Source organism: Daphnia magna, linkage group LG5, assembly GCF_020631705.1.
Source record: "Daphnia magna isolate NIES linkage group LG5, ASM2063170v1.1, whole genome shotgun sequence".
NCBI classification, from domain to species: Eukaryota; Metazoa; Arthropoda; class Branchiopoda; order Diplostraca; family Daphniidae; genus Daphnia; species Daphnia magna.
Window position 1 is genome coordinate 2,280,891 of NC_059186.1, and position 23,692 is coordinate 2,304,582.

At 39.1% G+C, this 23,692-nt stretch overlaps 1 protein-coding gene, 2 long non-coding RNA genes and 2 pseudogenes across 3 annotated transcripts; 3 read left to right on the forward strand and 2 right to left on the reverse strand.

Annotated features, from left to right (window-relative positions):
• Positions 1–25: 25 nt before the first annotated feature.
• LOC116935125 lies at positions 26–1,036 on the forward strand. The gene is made up of 3 exons (XR_006646561.1): positions 26–136; positions 205–287; positions 353–1,036. It is a non-coding gene; the product is annotated as an uncharacterized LOC116935125 (long non-coding RNA).
• LOC123472220 lies at positions 506–2,188 on the reverse strand. The gene is made up of 4 exons (XM_045173455.1): positions 1,498–2,188; positions 1,019–1,431; positions 718–961; positions 506–660 (listed from the first exon to the last, which is right to left on the reverse strand). The coding sequence occupies exons 1-4, from the start codon at positions 1,988–1,990 to the stop codon at positions 521–523; spliced, it is 1,290 nt and encodes a 429-aa protein (XP_045029390.1). The 5' UTR covers positions 1,991–2,188; the 3' UTR covers positions 506–520.
• Positions 2,189–2,190: 2 nt separating this feature from the next.
• LOC123466348 lies at positions 2,191–4,864 on the forward strand (annotated as a pseudogene).
• Positions 4,865–12,209: 7,345 nt separating this feature from the next.
• LOC116923598 lies at positions 12,210–13,618 on the forward strand. Its single transcript, XR_006646719.1, has 3 exons — positions 12,210–12,704; positions 12,765–13,001; positions 13,069–13,618. It is a non-coding gene; the product is annotated as an uncharacterized LOC116923598 (long non-coding RNA).
• Positions 13,619–21,927: 8,309 nt separating this feature from the next.
• Positions 21,928–23,379, reverse strand: LOC116936197 (annotated as a pseudogene).
• Between the last annotated feature and the right edge of the window lie 313 nt (positions 23,380–23,692).

A 23,692-nucleotide genomic window follows, 5' to 3' on the forward strand; every position in this document is an offset into this window, starting at 1 on the left:
GACGGTTTGTCAGCCTTCTGTGTCAAAATTTTTCTAGATTGATCTCGTGGTTTTCACGCTTAAGCATTAACGAATATTTAAATTTTGAATCGTTCTTCTCACTCAATCTGTTTTTGCAGATTAGTCGTGAGTTTTGGTAGGTATAAAATATTAATTTAGCAACCAAAATGAACCTGAATATATGTTTACTCCCTCCATTATTAGTGTTTTTCCAGTCCATCACGTGAATGTGATGCGTACTACAAGATAAATCTCACTGTGTAACGATTTTGTTACAGACGAAATAGGTGAGATTTTTTCATTTATTGATATTTTCTGTGTATGTAACTATCTTAACCTGAACCTCTTATAGGTATCGTGAGAGACAAATCGCATATGTACTACACACATCCACATCCTATGTCAATCACATCATCTATAAACCGTCCACTGGACTATTGGTTGATCTTCACATCACCATTCCAATTCAAACATCTGCCACACAGTATGTGGATTTGTTATGTCTGTTGCTGAAACTTGCTTATTTGAGCCAATTTTTCACACAACTTTGTGATTTTAAATTTTTCCTTCCGTTCTTACCCTCGGCAATTTTTTTCACGTGACAAATGGCATCATACCACGCATTCCAACGGGTGGCATTTGGAATGACAAATAAAACACCTGGGCGAAAATTACAATTACTGCTTGAAATAAAATTGAATGTTTTTGTCTAGGTACCAAGTAACTCTTTCACTTTTTCACTTTGCTGGTCCGACCTACTTTGTTTATTAAACAAAGACTGGAGCTTTGTTAATGCTGAATCAGATGCTAGCTTGAAAGCAGGAGTTTCTAAAGCCTTTTCTGCGTCTTTGCGAGCAAGCAAGTTCAACAAATGGGCAACACATTTACAATGCCACGGTAACTTGTACCGATCGTCGGCATCATCGTAATCAAGTAACAAAAATTCGAGATCAGTTCCAACCTTTCAAATTAGAAAACATTAAAATTTATGCTTTTATTATATTTTCAAATTAAATACCACAGCGTCATCGTCCTCTTCTTCGTCCGTTTCCAATTGTGTCTCAGTCCCATGAGCACCAAAAAGTCTGAATGCCTTTAAAAAATTCGATCCAGAATCCGTGAGAGTTAGCACAGTAATATCGTCTATTCCAAACTCCATATTGATGGACTCTAAAGTTTTCCCCAGCAGATCATATGTGTGCCGACCAAAGATTCTACGAATGGCTAAACAAACACTGATTCTCTTGAGCTTTTTGGGATCAATCCAATGGCATGTCACACCAACATAAGACTTCCCTCTTGCTGACCAGCAATCAGCTGTAGTGCAGACTGCCTTCAGTGTCATTAAATGGGCAACAAGTTTTTCTTTAGCTTCAAGATATCTAGCTTGTAATCGTTTTGAAAGAGTTTGTCGACACATAACCTTATGTTCTATGAAACAAACAAAAAACGAATCAAATAAAAGAACTTTTTCATAAAATAAATTTTAAATAATACCGGGTGAGACACATCTCATCAGTTTTATGAACGCAGGAGAATCAACATGCTTGAGTGGAAGCAATCCTTCAATGATGTAGTCCAGTACATATCCATCAAACTCTTCTTGAGTATAAAAAGAAATCTTACTTTTCTTCGCAGATTTTGGCTGAAATGCTTCTTCCAGTGTGGCTTGACGACTTTGAATTTCCGCATCCTCAACCTCATCACAATCAGATGCTGGTTTTCTTTTGGTTGGGGTGGTAATGGTATGACTACTTTGCTGACAAGCAGCTTTAAATGATAGAAGCAATCCTGGGTGCACACTTTTCATATGACTAAAAAGGTTTTGTCTGGATTTTTGGTTACAACTATATGTCCATAATGTTCCGTCGGGTTTTTTCTTCGAAGGACAATTTTCACAAATAAAAAGATAATTCCCTGCTTTTCCAGCTGGGCCGTGGTATTTAAAAAAACTTGGATGAACGAAAACACCACTGTAGGATTCGTCCATTTTCAGCTGTCACTTTATGATTCTTAAAAGCAGTCTGCTGAAATAAAAAACTATCGCTATCGCGTCATCGGCGATGAAAACGCGATTATCGATCGATACTCATTTTAAAACCTATCGCGCGATAATCGCTCGAACAAAAAATTTCATTTCCGATGACGATTTCATCGTTCATCGCGGCGATATTAACAACCCTGCACACAAGCAGCAGCCGAAAAGGTGATTGGTATGAAACTGATTCAAGTCAATAAAGCGAGTTCATTCATTTTCACCTGATACTTTCAATGTCAAATAGGTGGTGGTAGACAAACATCGTGCATAGTTCCACATTATCGCCACAGCCAGTGTTGTGGGACTGTGTGTCAACTGTACTGCTACATTGAGACCAATTTGAAAATGATCTTTACAAGCATGCCTGGAGTACATTCCCGCTGCAAGACTGTCGTTAGTCTGAGACAGCAGCAAAGGCGTATTAGGGCTTCACTTGAAAGGATTTATCTTGTTGATGGAGCTGTTGCTGAATCGAACATAGCAGCTGCATCATCTTCGATTCAACCGGAAGTGAATTGCTCTCTCAGTATCAATCATTTAAGTGACTGTGAAATTCACAATGTTCCCGGTAACAATGTCAGTATTGAAGCTTTGTGGACCTTGGACGACGGTGACAGTTCTGAGCCAGTAGATGAAGAAAGTGACGTTGATTCGTACTTATCGTTCTACGCTAGTGATTCACAGAACTCTTGCTATGGTTCCGACGAAAATTTTTTTAAAAACAGTGATTGGTCCAGCAGTGAAAGTTAAAATGGTCTGGAAGATGAAATGAAGAAAAAACAGGATTATTTCTGTCGAACTCTGGGCCAATGGGTTGTGGAATCAAATATTTCAAGGGTTCATGTGGGGAAGTTGTTGAAATGTATTCGTCCCCATTTTGATTTACCTTTCCTTCCACGTGATTACCGAACGCTATTAAAAATTCAGCGTCAAGTAATATTAAAAGCAATGCCTCCGGGGCATTACTTTCATTTTGGTTTGATAAAATATCTATCCGAATTTCTAAACTCTCTTTCCCCTCACCAAATTCCATTGTGTATGGAGTTGTGTGTAAATGTTGATGGCGTCCCACTCTACAAAAGTTCGCAAAGTCAGTTCTGGCCTATTTTGGGATTGTTAAGAAGCATTGATGCGGCGAAGCCTTTTGTGATTGGCATCTTCGATGGGACTAGTAAGCCCCTCGATTTAAATTTATTCCTGGAAGATTTTGTAAGGGAATTTAAATTTCTTGAGACCAACGGGGTTATTTTGAACGGAAAAATGATTCCTTTCAAAATATCAGCGATTTTATGTGATGCCCCTCCTCGTTCCTTCCTAACTTCCGTCAAAGGCCATATTGCATACTTTGGTTGTCCGAAGTGTGAGACCAAAGAAAAGTACGCAAAGAACCCCAATTCCAAAAAGGGCCGTGTAACATTTCCAACATCTAACGCCCGTCTTCGTAACAACCATTCCTTCAGAATTCGCCGTCAAGCTGAACACCACAAAGGATGGTCCATGTTAGAGAATCTAAACTTGGATGTGGTTTTAAATATTCTTTAGATTCTATGCATCTATGCGACCTAGGTGTGATGAAAAAGTTAATGTTGGCAACGGCGAAGGGTAAATTTGAAAGAGTAAAATTATCCAAGGAACTCTTTTGTAACTTGGATCGCTTGATATGTTACGTTTCGAACTTCATGCCCACAATATTTTGTCGTAAATTAAGGGGGATCGTTGACTTGGATCGTTTGAAATCAACCGAGCTAAGACAATTTCGGCTTTTCTTGGGTCAGTTATTTTGAAAACCATTCATCCCATACAATTGTACCAACATTTTTTATTATTTCATTATGGTACGAGAATCTTGTCAGACCCTGACTTGAGTGGAAAACGGATTCTTTACCACAAGGTGGGTGAAAGGGATGCGGAGATTAAGTCCCTCAAAATCGAACTGAAATTCTTCAACTAAAGAGCCAAAATTCCGATAACTTGATTAAATGATTGAAATTAAATGAGCTTTAGTCCTAATTTTGAACGAAATATTATTCCTTACTCTTTTATATGTATATGAATTACTGCTGCACTTTCGGCAGTTAATGGGACGACAGCAAACGCAGACAATACTGCTGCCACCCATAACGTCTCAAGACACTCAACTTCTATGGAGAACGTAATGGTAGACCTATATGATTAATTAATTGCAGGAATTTCACGCCATTTTTAAACTTCCGTTTATTTTCAGGTGCATTTAGTTCAAGGGCATAATTTAAGTATAGACAAACCAGAACTTAAGTTTGTCGTTACTATTGGAAGGCCTTCGAGTGGGAATCTCCACATGATGGTAAATCCGATCCTAGAATCAATATATACCCGTGTGTATAAGAGTGAACATACGCTGACCGGAATGACCCATCGAGCCAAGAAAATGAGACATATAACACCAATATCAGCAAAGCCTAGTTAGCCGAAAGAAGATGTTTTAGCCATAACTCGCCGTAATTTTTTTTTAGTGCAATGATTTTTCAAATTAATTAAAACATTTCATTCCTTTACAGTATTCATGATCCAAACATGGAAGAAATATTACAACCAAGTGATCAAACCAAAGGATGTCTGACTTGCAATACGCTCAAAATTGTCGAACGAAACTCGGGTCATTCTCGCTCCAGTCAACACTCCGCCATTGGAAGCTGCCGATAACATAAACAAAGACGATGCTCCAAATTAGTTGCTCTTAAATTTAAAATCCATCAACCTAGACGAATAGTATTTATTAAATGGTTTTAACCTTTTAACTTAGTTTCATCGTTTCAATAGCTCAGTTATTTTTTCATTTTATCTCGTATGGACAGCGTGTTCTATTAATAATTGTTTTGAAATTGTCTATCAAAGTTTCAAACGCATTTTCGTTTCCCGTGTGAATTTGCCAAACTCGGGAAGTGTTACCATATTATTGATTCTTATAAGAGACAAGCATTAGTTCTAAGAAAAAATAAGCACTCAAAGCATTGATCTCTCAATTGGGTACGCATGGGCGTCAAAACTCTTCCACCAAGAGAAAACAGACGTTCAACGGCAGAGCTTGAGGGCAAACTAGTATAGAGCAAGTGACTGACGCGTTCCCCCATTGTTTTACGAACGCAACTTGGTGTTTTAAGATAAGCTTTTGCGGCTGGATGCCATGCTTGTTTCGAGATAAACATGGCCGCCAGCCGCAATTTATCTCTTAAAATAGTAAGGTGCGTTCGTAAAACAGTAGGGGGTACGCGTCAGTCACTTGCTCTATTAAGTTAAATAAATAACTGACGAAGACATGGAAATGAAAAATCAAGTACCCGGAAATCGTTGAACGTTTTCGTTTTAAAAAACCGATTGATTTCATCATCTGCTGGCAAAAACCTTTTTTGTAGGTTTGAAATAGGTTTAAGGGGAGAAAAAATGTCTTTGGGATCTATTGGGCTGTCATCGTCCACTACATTGTTTTCCATGCCTTGAACAAATTTTGAATCAGCTTGGATTATTACTTAAATTTGTTTCTTCAATTAACAATGATATAAGATTTAATTCCGTCAATGTTTTCTACTGAAGCAAAGCCATCAGCCAGCCAATTGCTTTTAAAGTTTAGATGAACTACTGAAGCAAATCGAAGCTCTTCTGACAGAAAAAAATTGCAAGACCTTTTCTCTGTGCCTTCAAGTAAAGCCATAGCCAAGGGAAACACACCTTGAATTTTTAATTTGTCTCTTGATCACAAAAATGGCAGGTAACAAATGGCCAGCCGTTACCTGATTTCCAGTTTCCCGTTTCCCCTTGTAAAATGTCTAAAGCTGTTGCGATTGGCTTCATTAGAGAAACCCTTCCATCTCGTCCACGACAAAGAAAAAGTTGTGCGCCCCTTTCGCGCCCTGCATCCCCAGTAGGAAAAAGTCATTCTAGATTTTCCCCGTGTGTTTGTACACACAATAATATTCCGTGAAAGGAATGCGCGTTTTTCCCGGTTGAATAAAAAAGAGGGGGGGGGGTTATGAATCACGATCGAATCCCGGTCTTGGAATAAAGTGTCCAATGGGCCATTTGTAAAAAAATCCCCGGCTCCATATCTTAATTGGAACAAAAGATATGGCCACCAGAAAAATCTATCCCGCCATAAGAAATCCAGAAAAAAAAAATTCTAATTCTTATGGAAAGTCGTGTATAGCCTCAGTGGAGGCTTGTATAGTTCTGTTTTTTTAACGAATACATCTTCAACAAATATATTTGTAAAAACAATTAAAAAAATTTTGCCCCAGTATTTACCCCGCACATCAGCGAGACATTTACACGTAGGCTTACGGGTATTCGCACATTTTCGAACACTTGTGGTGGGTACTTTACCTTCAACTGTTGTTTTAGATTATTTCTAGAGATGTCTATGCATGAAATCAACGACTCTTTATCGTCCTTATTTAGTGTATTAGGAGCACATTTCTTGCATATATACAAAGAGTTTCCAATTTTAGAAGCTGGGCCACGAAATTCAAAAATACTTTCACAAACGAAAACGGGAGTTGGTGTTTTGAAGAACAATATTTCTGTGAAAAAAAAATTTGCAGACGAAGTATCGTTTTCCCCAGCTAACCGATAGTGTTCTGATACCTGTATTTGAAAGAAGCGCCGATAGTCTACCGATACTGAGTATCGCTATCGGTGCTACTATCGGTAACGAATCCAATGCCGGTATTAACAACCCTGGAGAAACCACCTGCTGGGAAAAATCATCTATCCAACAGAAAGCATGAAAGCAGACAGTTAGCTAGTTCTTCGTAGGGAACTTCTTCGTAGCTTTCATTTTCATACTGGAATTGTTACTTTTTTCTTGGAATTTTGATCCTGTCGTCTGTGTTTTTGGAGGGTAAATCTTAAAATGGGAATGGTAATTTGACCCGTTCAGCAACAAAGTCGAGGCGATCTCTGTGTTAGCCACTGCGATAACTTGTTTCCTTGGCCTTGGAGGATGGTGATTACAGTGTTGTAGAGAAACGTTTTTCCCGCTGCTGCAACACCATCAAGGAAAATACCATCGTGGATGTAAGTTGCTGACATCGTTGACTGCAGCCATGATTTGATCAAAGGCCACGCGTTGCCCATCGTTGAGTGAGACCAGCATCATTTCGCTCATCAGTCTCCTTTCTCTAAGAGTGTTTTCGTAGTTTTCATCCATTTCAGCTTTGAACAATTAGTTTATCAGATGGAAATCAGGGACAGACAAGGAGAGATCTTCTATCGTCTGATTGTATAGACGTAGCTTGTCCTGAATCAATTTTCAGATCAAGTTCTTGGCCAAATTTTTCTTCGTGTCCGCTTCTAATTTAGTCTTCCATCAGAAGGTTCAGGTTGAATTCAAAGAGATGCAAAAGGTCGTAGGCAATGCAGAAGAGGCATTTGAAATGCTGCCGCTTCTTCCATTGTTCTTGCCCAAGTGGTTTCGTCTTCAAGCAAATTCAGTGCTGTTGCTGCCGCTTTGAAAGTGGAATGGACAAGCTGGTCGACCGTTCTACATCTTCAACATCTTTAGAGCTTTGAAGCTTTGAAGCTCCCTTGACATTGATGAGAAGCAATTGGAGGCAATACTGTTCCACTTCTCGGACGCCAACCGTGAATAGGCGACGACTTGGTTTTCTTCATGAAAATATAGTGGTGAGGTATTTTTCTGATGAATTATTGCCGTGCATTTTTGTCGACCCCATTGAACTTGAAGTAAGCAGTCAGGTTGGTGTCTCCCGAGGCGGCATTCAGACTCTTCTTGGGGAAAATGGATGGCCAGGGTATATATGGCATGCGAACGGTCAGAAAGGGAGGAACTTGAAGTTGTTCTAACAGGTTTCTGGCATGCTAACGTACCACGCATCAAGATGGCACGCGATATTGTCCCATTCTACCCTTCCATACGTTGCCTTCTTCAAGCTGATATGTTTTTCACCAATTTTTTTATCAATTTTCATGCAGTCATACCCTTTGCAGACGAACTTGAAGATGTACTTGACACTGACGATGGAAGCGCAGTAAACCGTCTTTTCCTACCGTAAGGTTTCCACTTAAAACTGGTTCAAACCAAAAATTGATGGCCACTTCAAAGTTGGACACGAAGTTGTCACGTAATTTCCGATACAGGATGTTCAATTGAAATGCAGTGCCATTACTTAGAATGCCTTATATACTAGCGGGCCTGAAACGAACACGTATGCAATTAAAGAAAATGCCAATTATTTTAAAATTGACTTAATAAGGAAATCGTAAAATGCTCAAGAGAAGACTAAACTCAATAAGAATGAAAGAAGAATAAAACTTAAGGGACACGCTCAATACACAGCAGTGGTAACCTAATTATCATTTACTACTAAACCGGAGCCAGGATCTTTTTTAAACAGTCATCCGTAAAAGTTTCTTTAGCAGGCAAAAAGGTCTAAATTCTTTGATTTCTTTTTACAGAAAGGATAGTGTGGTGAGTACCTTACCCCTTTATATAAAACCAATTTCTCTTTCTTTGCAACCCGCGAAAAGATGCAAATTTAAAAGTGGGTAAATTGACAGAAAGGTAAAGGATTAGAAGAATAGAAAGTATCTCAGGTTATAGTAGTGTAACAGTATGTTGTATTGACGGTTCACAAGACTAAGACTGCCTCCTGATACACGACCACGGGGGACTATATATGGGGGGAAACACTGACGTCACACGTCCGGTAGCATTGCATACCGGATCACATAACGTGGTCATTGACCACGTGACAGTAGACACCACGGTTATGACAAGGAATATTTAAAGCATAAGCCAGAATCATGATTACCATCTGGATCACAAGGTTACACAAATGGCATTAAAAAGATAACCTGTTTCTTAAAATGTTTAACACAAAAGATTGAGAAAACGAATCAAAGTAGGAAATATATTTTTATCAATTTCCCAAAAACAATAAGAATCAATAGCAAAAGACATTTCCTGTTCATGTTTGGGTGTCATCAACGACAAATTATTCATAATTTTTCATAAAAGTAGCCACAGTGGTAGGGTCTTTTCGGAATGTTTTCTTTCTTGGAACACCTTGTTCATGTAGGCACTGGCTTAAAAAGAGTCAATCGGGATCCATTTCGCTAGCGAGCGTGACGCTGCCGCTTCCCATTTTGAGTGGGCTGTAAAGGACGTCTTCACACCCGCTTCATTCACCTCCACACTTCCGATTTTATCCAGCGGCTTACTGTACTGGAGGAGACCTGCTTAAATGGTGCAATTACTTCTAGAAAGAGGTACTTGCGGTTACTTTCCTTTCTTTTTCCGTCTGTAACGAGCAGTTAGACTGGGAAAATCACAGGATCGTTTAACTTGTCGATCCCTATCGTCTCGAGTGTGCCACAGCCCTATGCTTTCCCCCGTCGGCTAAGAGCAAACGAGACTCCGTCATTTGAAATTTTTACCAAGTTACGGGAAATAGAGCTCAGACGAGACCTAGAGAAACGTTACCAGTGCCAACAGGTTGTTAATTTCTTGAAAAATGGCGTCCGGCCTTGTCTGGTCATTAGAACCCCATGACGCTAATAAAACGTTAAGAGGCCCCGGTCCTCTTGCCGACCAATCACGTCACATTAATGAGCTCGAATTATTAGGCTTTCTTTATGCCCTGCAAATTTTTACACATAATTCACGCAATATTTCTATCTCTCTTCTTTTGGACAATTCTACAGCTGTAGCTTACATAAATAATTGCGGTGGCACCAAGTCCCGTTCCCTCTCCGCCATCTCATTTCGAATGATTTCTTGGTGTGAAACACGCAACATCTCTTTGTCAGCTTCCCATTTACCTTGAATGTTTAATTCCATTGCAGACCGGAGTCACGGTCAACATTAGACCCCAGCAATTGGATGTTATTCACAGGGGCATTCAAACGTCCCCAAGACTTGTAGGCCATGGAGGTGGATCTTTTTCGGCGGCATGGAACAAACAATAGCCGAAATTTGTCTCCTGGCTTCCCCAACCGAATGCGATAGCCTTGAACGCATTCTCCGGGCGCGGCTGAATTGTTACGCGTTCCCACCGTTCGCAATGATTCCGAGATGTTTAACAAAGATAAAGAGAGAGAAAGCCTTTATCATTCTAGTTTCCAGCTTTGACCGTCTCAGCCCTGGTTCCCTCTTCTGTTGGAAATGGCAACGGACATTCCGAGGGTGTTCAGCTCACACCCGATCCTCATTCATTCGAACTCTCTCGAGCCACACCCACTCATTCAATCGAAAAAATTCCTCCTATCTGCATTGAAATTATCATGGGACGCCTTGAAAAGCGAGGCCTGCCGCCAGCAGTTGTTAAATTATTGTTGACTAGCTCCCGTGGATATACATTATCTACCTATCAGTCAGCCTGGAACGGTTGGTACCGTTGGTGCATGGCAGGGAACCAATATCTCTTGTCAAACGATTTAAATACTATCTTGCAGTATCTCACTCACTTGTTTGATTCCGGTTTTGCGACGCAAACGATAAATTTACACCGTTCGATGCTATGGATGACCTTGGAGCCCATTAACAGCTTAAATATTGGGGAACACCCTATGGTGGTCCAGCTTTTAAAAGGATGCTACAATTCATTACCCCCTCGCCCTCGATACAGCAACATGTGGAATCCAGATGACGTTTTCAAATTCTTGTCGTCATTAACTGATAATTTTGATCTCTCTCTTTCAGTCATATCCTATAAACTCGTTACCATGATTGCTCTGTCATCTCTTCTTCGAGTGTTCGAAATTACAGCTATCTTGAGAGCCCCCATTCATTGTTCCGCATCTGCAGCGACCTTTTCTCTCTCCCGCCCGTGCAAGACTTAACATGATGGGCCGTTGCAATCTATTTCTCTGCCTCGCCTCTCTGGGCGTAATTGTCCAGTTGATTGCCTCGAAAATTATCTGGGACGCTCGAAGACATTGTGTCCATCATCTAATTCCCTCTTTATCTCGCTGAAGAAACCTTATCGACCGGTGGGCTCTTCCACCATCGCCAGGTGGATAAAAAAAGTGTCTGTCAGACGCTGGAATAGATAATTTATTTTCCGCACACTCTACAAGAGGCTCAGGTGCATCTAAAGCAGCCAAAGTAGGCATCCCCATTGAAGAAATTTTGAAAGCCGCTAGTTGGACTAACGAGTCTACATTCAATCGATTTTACAATCGCCCTTTGACTTCCGCATCTGTTGCAAGTTCAATCCTCTCACAAAGAGATTGACATCATCTTTAAAGTCACCGTTAAGGTCAAAGTGGCGGAATGATAATAATTGTGGATTATTCGAGGGTAGCGTAGCGACCCGGAGAGTAATCTAAATTATTAGAAATGAAAGAACGAGACCTTTACGGTCTCGTTAATCCCCCCTCACCTCCCTGCTTAATTTCATGTCCTTTTTCTTTTACAGAGGTAAACGCTTCGTTAACCCCAAGAACGGCTACGGTAATTAACGTATCCTCAACAAGATTTAGTTCGCGTTCCTCACCAACACAGAATATCTGTTTTTAAAGTCAATCATGTTTGTGTTGATTTGTTTATTTGTTTATTCGTATCTGTAAAAAGTTCTGAGGATGTGGGGATCTTGCACGCCCACTGTGCAGACAGTCAGGCGTTGCAAGACTATTTTTTGTCTTTTGAGGAGCTAATAAAATGGGTTCTACACCGTTAAAGTCTCGTTCTTTCATTTCTAATAATCTAGATTACTCTTCGGGTCGCTACGCGACCCTCGATTAATCCACAATTAGAGCCGCACAGCCGTGGTAGCCTACTAATATTCGGGGTTTTTCGTACGAAGAAAGAGCTGAAATAATTAGTATGACTTTTTTAGCTATCGATTTCAGATCAGTCTTTGTCTTTATATAGTAAATTCGAAAAAAGATATTCATTCATTAGTTTTGTACTAATTTTTCGTAACATACTAACATTTTTAGTATCGTGCTTAAATTTTTCTTATGGTTAGTAAGCATAGCTGGATTAGTATATTTTGTATTAGTACCTTGACGAATTTTAGTAGTTCGGCTAGCATTTAGTATACGAAAAAGTTGTTAGTATGGAAGTTGCCCCCAAGGCCAAGGCCCCAACCCTTATCTCTGGCGTAACTTATTTGCATTAGTGCAACTTCCTCAATGTTTTTATTATACTGTCAAATCCTTCGGCTGCAGAAAATGTCTGCTGAGCTTTTACAAGTGATCTGCCCAATGTGTTCATTACATTTAGATATTTAAAGTCCTTTTAACTTTTTCCACCACATAAGAGTCTACCATGCTTTGTCAAGCAGATTTTGTGTGCAGTGCAAATATCGTGGTTGCAATCAGTTTACTACAAGTACAGTTTTTTAAGCGTCACTGGAACAAGAAACATGGGAGTGTTCATGAGGAAGTTCCAGTTAATGGTGAATATCATGGATTAACATTAACACTTAAGTGACAAGTAACTAATTTGTGTATTACTATTGTTTCAGTAAATCAGGAAGTACAGGAAGAAACATACACCAACCCCAGCGACGACGAGGTCACTGCCGTAGAGGCCAAAGAAAGCGAGGCCGAGGCTAAAGCAAAAAAGGCGTTCCTTCAGAGACGTAGTCTAATAAACAAGGAAGGATCAAAACTGACAACGAAAAAGTGCTTGGAAATTGCACCATGCTACGAAACAATAAAAGGGGTACTTATTCGTTTAGACAAATTACTTAAATATCAAATATAAAACCGTTTTATTTTTCAGGTGATTGCAGGTTTGATGAGAATGGAGCCGATGTGCAACATAACACAAACAATTTACGAAACAAATTTCAATGAATTGATAGAAAAACTCCGGGATTTCTTGAAATCTAAACATCCGTCTTCCTATAATCCTGAAACGACTGGTGAAAAGGGCGTTTTAGAAGTTCTACTGGGGATAAACCACATTTGTTCAACCCGGAAAGGACGGTCATGACCACCATCATTCCTAAATTTCAAAGTAAGTCTCTTTGCTTTAATTTCTGCATGCTGTTGCTGACTAGTAAAATGTATTTTCCATGTTGCAGGTTGGTACCCCAATTGAGCCATTGAAGAATGGAATAAATCCGTATGGTATCTTAATTTGGAATAAGGATGAGCTGATGATGATGATATTGGCAGAGGGCTACTTAAACTACAAAAACATCCCTGTCACTACTATTTGTGAAGCGATTTCCAAAATACTTGCCATGTACTATGTCATCAACTTAAATTATCCCGCACCCTACGGTGCCCTCGAGTTAATTGATCACTTTTATCTTATCGACAAAAAATCAAGCCGCAATCAGGCGAAAAAGAAGTCCAAGAAAGAAGAAAGTACCCTCGCCATGAAGAAATTTCTTAACGTGTTCGACAAATTTTGTAAATAATCACACACATCTCCATTCATGCAGTTATAGCGAGGTTAGCAACAGGTAGCTTAATACTTGCTAGTTTGTGTGTATTTCTTCGTTTACGTTTATATTCCTCGACGTTAAGTTAACCGTTAACTAATTTGTTTCAAATGGGTTTGAAACTCATATTTGTCTTGCTTATTGTATAATCTAGTTATGTATGTAATGTGCCTTTGTGTCATCCAAATCAAGAAGTCAACTGGGTTCCACAGAAAGTGTGTTTTATTTTATGTGCCAAAATTATCAAATCAAAATCGACGTTTAAGTAGGTTAATCAAACATTAGTAGGGTAATCGAATATTAGTAGGGTAATCGAACATTAGTAGGGTAAGCATACTAAATTTGTAATAGTACCATGATTAATCGGTAGGAAGACCCTACTGATAAATTCAGCACATTTAGTACGTCATTTTTGGTTTAGTATGTTAAAAACAATTAGTATCGATTTCATTTACTTTATACGATTCGTGTTAGTAGCGTGGGCCCCTGTTAGTCGGTTCGTTTTAGTAGGCTACCGCCGCTGTGCTCAAAAGCCCCTGGATTGAGTGCCCAATCACTGCTGTCCGGTTTCATCCCCGACTCTTTGTCGGCGATCACGTCCAGGTATCCCAGCCAGTAACCTGTGAATCGTAATTTTACGACTCTCGCAGCATGATGACATCTGGACAGCTAAATTAGAATGGAACCTCGCATGAGTTCCTATTCCTCCGTAAATAAAGCACAACACAATGCAATTAGTCATTTGTAACGAGATGAATATTTTGGATGACGTTTCGGCAAAGGACTGGAGGGTGAAAATGCTGACAGAAGCTCCAGCTTGTTTATATGTCTTGAGCCATCTTCTGTCGACCATGGAACTCTAGTGGTGATCCCGTTGACTACTACCCCCATTCCGATCATCGACGCATCCGAAAAAATAGTCATGTCAGGCTCGCCTGAAAAAATAACTTTTTCCTTTGATGAGTCCATACTCGGATCAACCAGCTAAGGTGGGCTTTAACTTCCTACGATCAATGAAAAAACCTCCAAAATACCCCACACTTTTTTGAAGGAACTGTATCAGATCGCCCTGGACCTTCCTATAATGAGTTTGCGTGAATGTACGGCCGGCTTGTCCCAGGCGAAGTTGCCCCTCACCTTCGCAAGGTCACTTTATATTAATTAATTTTTGTTCAGAGCTTGAACGCAAAGCTTGCGAGTCTTTTCCCTCTTAGCTTCCAGAAAAATGAAAGCCAGTGACGGGGAATCCAATATCATCCCCAGCAATTCCAGTAATTCTCGGTGGGTGACGGGTGTGGTTTCTCCCAGTTGATGAAAAAACCAAGACTCTTAAGGAGGTCTGAGGCTAACTTGACATCTGCTAACAGCCCCTCTCTCTTCTCATTAATAAATAACATGTTTTCCAGGTAAATGATAACCCTCACCCCTTTCGAGCCGCCATTACAGGTTTTAAAAGTGTATTACAGACCCGCGACCCAGCCAAAAGGAAATGTAAATTGGTAAATGGTTTTTCTTCAGCAGAAAGGTTGGTGGGTGATGTGCACCGGTACTGTGAGGTAGGCATCTCTTAACTCTACTTTGGCCAACTAATCCCCCTTTTTTGGCAAATTTTTTACGATTTCCAACTCCTTCATTTTAAAGTGTCTTTATACTATATGCTGGTTGAGATTCTTTAAATTGCTTATCGGCCTATAATTTCCTGTTTTCTTGAGAACGGCGAACTACCTTCTCTAAAAATCCGGTGCTTCTGGGGCTCTTACGATAGCCTCTTTCCTAAATTAGTCTGATACTTCAGTGACGCAGACCATTTCCATATACTAAATCAATCCCCTGGTTCTGCTGAATGAAACGGACTAGACTCGAACACGAACACGATTTGGAATTCTGACTCTATGATCCCAAGGATCCAGTGGCCCTTGGTCATGGAACGCCACGCTACGGTAAAGAATCGAAGTCTAGCTCCTACAATTTTGTTTACTAAGGCTGACAACATTCCACCTTGGATGAATGACGCAATGACTGACGAAAAAAAAGGGAAGTATACAGTACTCACCACAATTGTTAGAAAATGTGCAAATAACCGGAAGCCTCCGTGTAAATACCTCGCTGATTTGCGAGGTAAATTCTGGGGCTAGATTTTTTTTATTTTTATTTTACTAATACAATCGTTGAAGATGTATTCAAAAAAAAAATCGGAACTGAACAATCCTCCGCTGAGGCTGTACACGACTTTCCATAAGTATTAGATTTTTTTGTGTGTGGACTTCTTATGGCGGAATGGAATTTTGTTCCATTAAGAATTCCTATGTCCTTTGTTCCGATTAAGATATGGAATATATATATTCTTTACAAATTGCCCATTGGGCACTTTATTCCACGACCGCAATTCGATCGTTATTCATGAAACCCCTCCCTATTTTATTCGCCCGGGAAAAACGCGCATTCCATTCATGGAATATTATTGTGTGTACAAAAACACGGGGAAAATCTAGAATGACTTTTTCCCACTGGGTACGGTTCCAAAAAAGCCGCGCGGATATGTGTCCGCGACAAAGAAAGAGATGCGCGCCCCTTGCGTGCCCTGCGCCCCAGTAGTACGGGGGTGCCGTACTGAGAGAACCACAAAAACAGCGTTTTTGCATAAGGTTCTCCCAGGCTTCCAAAGAGTACTGGTAGGTAGTGTAAATTTTTTTAATTTGTTGGAATTCTATGATGAACGTTATTATTTGTTTGGTTATTTTTTCTTGTGCGTGTTTAGGGATGATGAAGTTGGAGCCCGTCAATGTTGTATGTCTAGAAGCATAAGAAGGTTGATTTTTTCCTTAAGTGTTCTTCAGTCTTGTTCTGGAGTCGGAGTAATGTGGACAGTGCAGGAGATTGTATGTTGGGTTTTCCTTTTCTAAACAGTCATAAAGAGGGCTGTTTGTTATGTGTGTGCTCCGAGCATGTTTTAATTTTCTGACTGTTTATTTTTTTTTAAATTTAGGTATAAAGAATGCATAGGTTGAATTCCTGTTTTGACATACATGTAGATCCATCAGTGTATAAAGACAAGTGGTCGTTTGGCTCATTATTTTTTAATGCCATAAAGGCTGCTGACGAGAGTGACCTATATAGCGGTTTTTCTTCTTATTGGGAATATTACAACGGGGATTGAAAACAGTTGCCATGGTACTAAGGGGCTCGTGTATGGTTTTTCTGTCGGTTTAGTTCTTGGGTAAGTTTTCTTTGTTAACTGTAACTCCCTCATGTGAGGGATGTTTGATAGGGTGCTTCCAGTTTTCTAGTTCTTGTTTGATTTTGATAAGGAGTAGATTGTTTAATATGCTGAGTTCCATGGTTTTTTGCATATCTTCGTTACGTATATTTTTGCTAGTAGGTCCCACCTTGCTTTGATAGATGTTATTCTAGTTTTTGCCAGCATTTGGGCTATGGGTCTTGACTTCTTACATCCAGCAAGAATTGATCTTATTATTATGTTTCTGTTGTTTCTTACTTTAGGATTTTTGTTCTCGGGGTCGATGATAGGACTACGGCTCCATAGTCTATTTTAGTGCTTATGACTACAATATATATCCAAAGTAGGAGGGTTATTTTTGGTGGATATTTACCATAAGTGAGTGTTTTCAGTATGTGGCTCTTCGTTGTATGTTATTGTCTACGTAATTGACGTGATGTTCCTATGACAGTCTTGAATCAAATAGGATTCCTATGAACGTGTAGTGTTTGCGATGTTTGATGCACTCGTTGTTTATTTATTTCCCATCCGTCTTTTGCCTCCGTGAATGTGACGGCTGCGCCCTTAGGAGCTAAAACTTCTAGTTTTTATTATTTTGCCCAGGCGTCTATTTTATTGGGATACGGTTGCAGGATTGCCTCAGCTTGCCATTTTTCGTTTGTGGTGACATGGATTTCTATGTAGTCTGAAATAGGGATGTTTCTCAGTCGACTACTAATGGTGAGAAGTCAGCCATCAAGAAGTCAGATCAAGAAGAGCCATCAATCAGGACACATCGTTAGGGAAAGCCTCTTTTTAGATTTTTTTTCTTGGGCTTGGTGTTTTCCATCTTAACTGTAAATTTTATGTTAGTTAAAAAGTTTTTTAGCCATTTTTGTAGTTTCCCTGTGATAGTTTTGGTGATTAGAGCTAGTTTGGATGATTTGTAGATAAACTCTTGTATCCATGTCTGTCATATGCCTTTTTCAGATCTCGAAATATTTATGTGGTGGGTTTATTTTTATTGAATGCACTGGCAATTGCGGTTTCCAGAAGTCGCCTATTATTGCTTAATGTAAGATTTCTTTTATTAGGGTCGTAGTCGTCTCTAGCTGTTTAAGCGTAACTTCGAAGCCAGACCCCATGTTTTTTTGTATGTTTTGAACTTGTTTTGGGAGGTTTACATGTGTGGCAATTTGTTTCTTCATGTTTTCCTCTTTGGACTTGAGTGCTGCAAATCTAATTTCTGTTGGTTCATGTGATTGATGATTTCTGAGTAATATAATTTGAGATTTTATGTTACTGATATCTTGTTTCATGTTTCCAGATTTCTATGTCATGCTGGTTAGTAGGGGCCATATTAGGTACGTGGATCGGTTTCAAGCCTTGTGGTTTACAAAGAAATTATCTGGCCTCCAGTATGGGTATTGTGTTTTCATGGGCAAATTATATTATTTGTTGTTTGTAATGGAAGTTTTAGCTTTCCATTGTTAGAGTTGCATATCCAGGTTTTCAGCAGATTGGACATTTAGACGGATTCATACATGTTGGAACTGACCGGTATTGGAGTAAACAATATTTAAAAGTTTGTATTATTTTTTAGGATTCTTCAGGATGGCCTAAGTTCCAGCATCTTCTGCAGAGTGCTGGTATTGGTAAACGAAACGAGACAAAAACTTGATAATTAGCGGCTGTGGCTCGAATCCAGTTTCAGACGTTGTTGTTGTCCGTATAAAATTTCCGAACCTTAATTTTGATTTTTAAGGCGGGTTTTTCCGCCAAAGCTAGTCTGGATCCTAACAGTGCTACGTTAAGCTCCAGTTTCAGCACAGAAATAACCTTCTTCGGTGCAAGCTGGTTGCCACCCTTGCCTGGCGGACGATTATTTTACCATCGGAGTAGACGTTGCGGATGTAGATTACGGCAGTGTAGGCTTCCTTCAACCCGTCACAGAAACCGTGAAGTTTTAGACGACACTATATTGGCTCCATTGGGAAACAAACAGTGTGGCATTTCTACTGAATTCAGTTGTTTAAGGGTGACGGACAATTAGTTCCATCATGTCTGATCGTCCCCGGCTGCAACATCCGTTCAACCCAAACTCTTGTAGGCGGATCTTGGCTTTCACAATGAGTGGAGAAGAGGTTCCTAAAGGGTTGAAAACGCCACTACGTTGCTGACTGAAGCAATTCGAGTAAACTTAGGGTCGGGAAAATCCGCGATCTTAAACATGAGCGTATCCAATTAGGGTTCCAAACGATACCGAGCTTTTTTTCGTCTGATTCTCCGGCCAACGGGTGCGATGACGGTTGATCCATGGAAGCTTCGGTTGTTATTCCTAATATGAATTCACCTGATTAAAATATCCACCGTTGCAAGTTGAGTTCGGCGTTGGCTTATACTGCCTTGACAGCGGTGGCTTCACTTAAGGCTTCCAAGACAGATGAGGCTGAGCTCAAGTAGTCGTCTACCTACATCTGTTCTCGGACAGCGTTGACAATATTGTTGCACTTCTCGAGTGGAATATTACACGAACAACACAGATATGAGACACAAGAAACATTTATAAGCAAAAACAGCAGTAGGGGTAGATCACAATTCGCAAAGAGTAGCCGGCGTTTTAAGCGAAGCTTCTTCTAAAAGGTCTCCTCGGTATCCGGATTTGAAAAACAAACTGTCAGTCATCTCTAACAGACAAGTGAATCCCGGCTACCTATCGTCCTGCCATCTACCGAGCAGCTTACACAATAGGTCGCATGCGCAACAATATGTTCTGCTACCCCGGCGTTCTGGACGATTTGGTGAATCCTGTAGATGGGAACCAACGGCAAACAACTCGCTCCAAAGGGTAATTTGTCCATCCTATAAACTGTCGCTTTGTCTGCTTTCTTGTCTCGCCAGAGGAAACAGAAGTAGTCAGCGTCCTCGTTTTCTAAGGGGGACCTACTGAACATGGCATCAATGTCGGAAGCCCATGTGATTTTTTCCTGCTGAAATAGGCTGATGACTGCTGCTAATGCTGCCTGCATGGCTGGTCCACTTATGATAGCGTCATTCAAGGATTTACCTCTAAAGGGAGCGAAAGCGTAGAATACGACTCGTAGTTTTGATCCTTTGTACACCCCACGATGTGCATTCCGCTATTTCTTGTTCTCTCATATATTTTTAAACTATAAACTGACGTGGAGTAAATATTATCTATAGTTTCTATACGTTCACAGAAAAGTTGCACTGTCTGAATCAAAATTCCATATTTTCACGGTTGCCAGATTGATTTTTTTTTCGCTATCCAGAATAGAGTATTTCTCTCTTTATTTTAGTGCAGTTATATAAAAGAGTATTATCTAGCAGTTCCTCGACCCCGGTAAGAAATTATGTTTAGAACCCGTATTATGACAATTTTTGTGTGAATTTCTCTCCCTCTTTTAAATTTTTTGTGGTGTTCCGGTTCCAAATATTTTGTTAAAACTTTGTTTTTCAGAATATTCTATTAATATGATTCATCAACCCAATCTAAATCCACGGGTCGGAGATCAACAACTTTTGTAAAATGAAACACCCTAGGCCACCTTTTGTCGGTTCGTCCACGTGGTTTAAGAGTGTGCCCTATTCGTCAAAATTCTGGTAAAGTCGTGTAGCGAGGGATGGTGTGAATACGGGCAATCCTGATGCCTGCAGGCTCTCTTGTACAGTTGCCTACGGCAATTCATTCCAAAACATCTGAAACACAGGCCATGCCTCATACAGAAAGTCACGTACTCCCTCAACTCCTAATGCTTTAAAGTCTTCACAGTCTACCAATCTATGCTCCTTTCCCCATTTTAAGCAGTAGTCCCAGCTGGCCTTCTAGGGTAACTCCTCCTCCACCTGACGTGATGAGCTTTGGTGAGTTCTTGCTTGACAGAAGCCGCCATTCGAATTAGAAGTAACATGTTGTTCAGCAGCTAGAGTGTAAACATTTTGATAAGTGGATGCACGATTGCAGTCCATAATGGAAGTAAAAATAATGGTCAAATCTATATTTTAGCGCTATTCGATTTTGATATTAGCTTCACTTTTGGGGTAAATTTTGGAGAGGTGGTGTTTCTGTTGCGTTATTTGAACTAGGTTTCTATAACTCTGCCTCAATGTGGAGAACCTATATATATATTATACCATATAAGACCGGTAACACTGCTTTACAACGTTTGGCAACATTGTTGTTCTGTCAACAAGTATAAAACTATACTGTACTTTAGAAAAGAAAGTATACTTAGAAATTAAAGTATACAATTTACTTTACTTATATGCCATGAATAAGGCTAATGGTTCAAATCCAGCTATAGAAAGATTATTTTTTTATTATCTTATTTATAAAGTAAAATATAGTTACTACTTACTGTACTATTAAACTATTCCAAATTTAGCTTAATAAGTTAGTAAAGCATTACTTAACTACAACTCAGTTTTGATAGCCTTGTTAAGTAACCTTTATTTAAAATGAAACACAATAAAGTGAAAAGTGAAAAAAAAATTTACTTAAATTAATATTTACTTAAACTGTATACAGTAAAGTAAGTATTAAATATACTTTACTTTACAAACGTTTTGAACAGAACATAATCTTCACGTCATTGGACTTGAACCTTAAGCTTTATCATTTGCATTCAAATGCTATACACTGTTAAAAAACTACACCGCTTTTTGGGGGTTATGTGCCCGAAAAATTCGGCAAGTGAGATCTGGGGTTCTGAACCCCAGAAACTTTGTATCGTATCGCAGTAAAAAAATTTTGGGGTTATTAACCATAAATTTCCATGGGTATAAGTGTATATATTTTGCAATACCATCTACGATTTTTTTTTACAGCTAGGAAACGATAACCCGATAAATAAAATGGTACAAGATATAACATGATTCCAATTTGTATTGAACGTTAACACGTTAGAGTCACCACGTTAACACGTTAGAGTTAGATGTCACCAACACTTTGTTGTCCACGACAACGTAAAAGGAGTCCTCAACTTGCATTATAAAGGGGGGTCTAAAGACTAACTGATTCCTTTAAAAATTAAGAAGTTAAAATATATGAAATCATTGCATAACTATAAAACACTATCATACTTCTTGGAGATAATAGAGGAATTGTGAAGCCACCACACCCTTTTTATTCCTGACAGGAATGAGAAGGGGCAAAACTTCTAGTGCTGTGCAAGCACAAACATCTGGAAACATAAACAAAAAATTGACTAAATGGAAAATAGTTGAGGATTCATTAACTCACCAAATGATTCTTGAAGATCTCTCTTTTTGTACAAGCGAATAATTTTGCTAATCTCCAATGTATTCTTATTATTAGCCAATTTTAGAATACCAGGAACATAATTGTCCAGTTGTTCGTGAACGTATTGCAAATGCCCTTTCCCTTAATGAGTTCAAACTCGTGTTGAAGCTGTAAGAACAAACATTTTATTAGTTTAGGCTTAATATTAGAGGCTTAATATTAGAGATAAACAATACTTACGTATGCAGATTGGTTAAAAACAGGACAGGCTCTCTGTAAAATGTCGGCATTATTTCCAAACTTGTTTGCCAATATTTCCCTCCTTCTCCCTTCGAGAGTTATAAGGTATAGAGCCTTAATACTTTGAGAAGAACCAAAATTACGGCAAACATGTAAAATTGTTTTTACATTCTCGGCATAGGATGCCATATCAACTGCTTCTACATATTACGAACAAATTTCAGTTAAAGCATCATTTAACACTTAAACATTCTTTTATAAACCAATTGCATCTTCGTCTGCATCTTGTTCAATCCCTTTTGATTTTTTTGCAGCTGGTCCATGATTGTCACTGCTTCTGTGCTTGACGCGACCACCTTTCGAACTGAATTGCTGATGTGACACTCTTCTTTTGTATTCCATGATTCTTTTTAATTTCAAGTAGAAGATGCCCTGCAAATGGAGAGTGATTTCATGGAAACTGGAATTGTAAAGTTAAAATAGAAATACTAACGTTGGTTAAAGCTGAGTCCTTTTTGTCAATTATAAGGTTTGGAAATTTTGCAGCAACAAATCTAATTGAGTTTGGATGAGGATGAAGTGTTTGTGTTTCAATGGAATCAGCTGAGGTCCGATAAATAGCTTTGTACTCATTTTCAGACAACAGGGGCTTAGAATCGTTCATCTTCTTTGTCAGGACTGTCCCAAAAAATGTTGGTAATTTGTAAGCTGAAGTATCGATTCGACAATACTCTTTATTTTTATGTTCTGACAAAGGGAAAACTTGACTTCAAATTTCCTGGCCATTGAAATCTTCAGCAAATTCTATTTTTTAAAATGAATGATTATGACTAAATTTCTTTCTATAGCTCAACTAAATATACCCCTCGACAAATGGTCAGAATCCAGCGAATTAGTATTTAGAAGCTTAAGTGCAGTAGCATCCATCAGAGTTTCTATGGAAGTAAATCGTAAAAAAATTTAGTGAAGATTTTCTGTAAAATAATACATTGTGCATACCTGAATTTGAATCTTCCAAAAAAGGAGGTCTTGTTCGTGAAGAATTTTTGTTCTGAATGGGAGTTGAGTTGAGTATCCCTTTAAAATCTTGTGACGACTGTGATTCACAAGTGAAAGGAACTAGAGTATGTTCAAAAACTAGTTGAGGCATTTTCGACACGACACAACGCACTTCAGCTAAATGTTTTATGGGCGACTCATCGTTGATTACAACCCATTTACCCATTCGGAACTCACTCAATCTTTCAAAACTACAATTCCCTGATTGAAATACACTAGTTAACTCTTTATTTTTTGCCACCATACGTTCTTTACATTTCTGTAAATCACTTTTTTCATTAGCATCTACATCGATTTTATCGATTTTGTCGATCGACTACGATCGGTTTTTTTTGCGATCCAACTCCCTCAGTTGGCTGATAAATAGTAATACCTGGATCAGCTCGAGAAATCTAACTTGCAGATTCCAAAGGTTTTTCTTTAAAGTTGAATGATACCTAATTATCACAATTACGAAACCCATCTAAATCAATCATAAA

Coding starts and splice junctions, on each gene's coding strand:
- LOC123472220 (XM_045173455.1), bottom strand. CDS start 1,990: ATGGACGAATCCTACAGTGGTGTTTTCGTTCATCCAAGTTTTTTTAAA. Junction 962..1,018: donor AAGAGGACGATGACGCTGTG/GTATTTAATTTG, acceptor CTAATTTGAAAG/GTTGGAACTGATCTCGAATT. Junction 661..717: donor AAAAGTGAAAGAGTTACTTG/GTACCTAGACAA, acceptor ATTTTCGCCCAG/GTGTTTTATTTGTCATTCCA.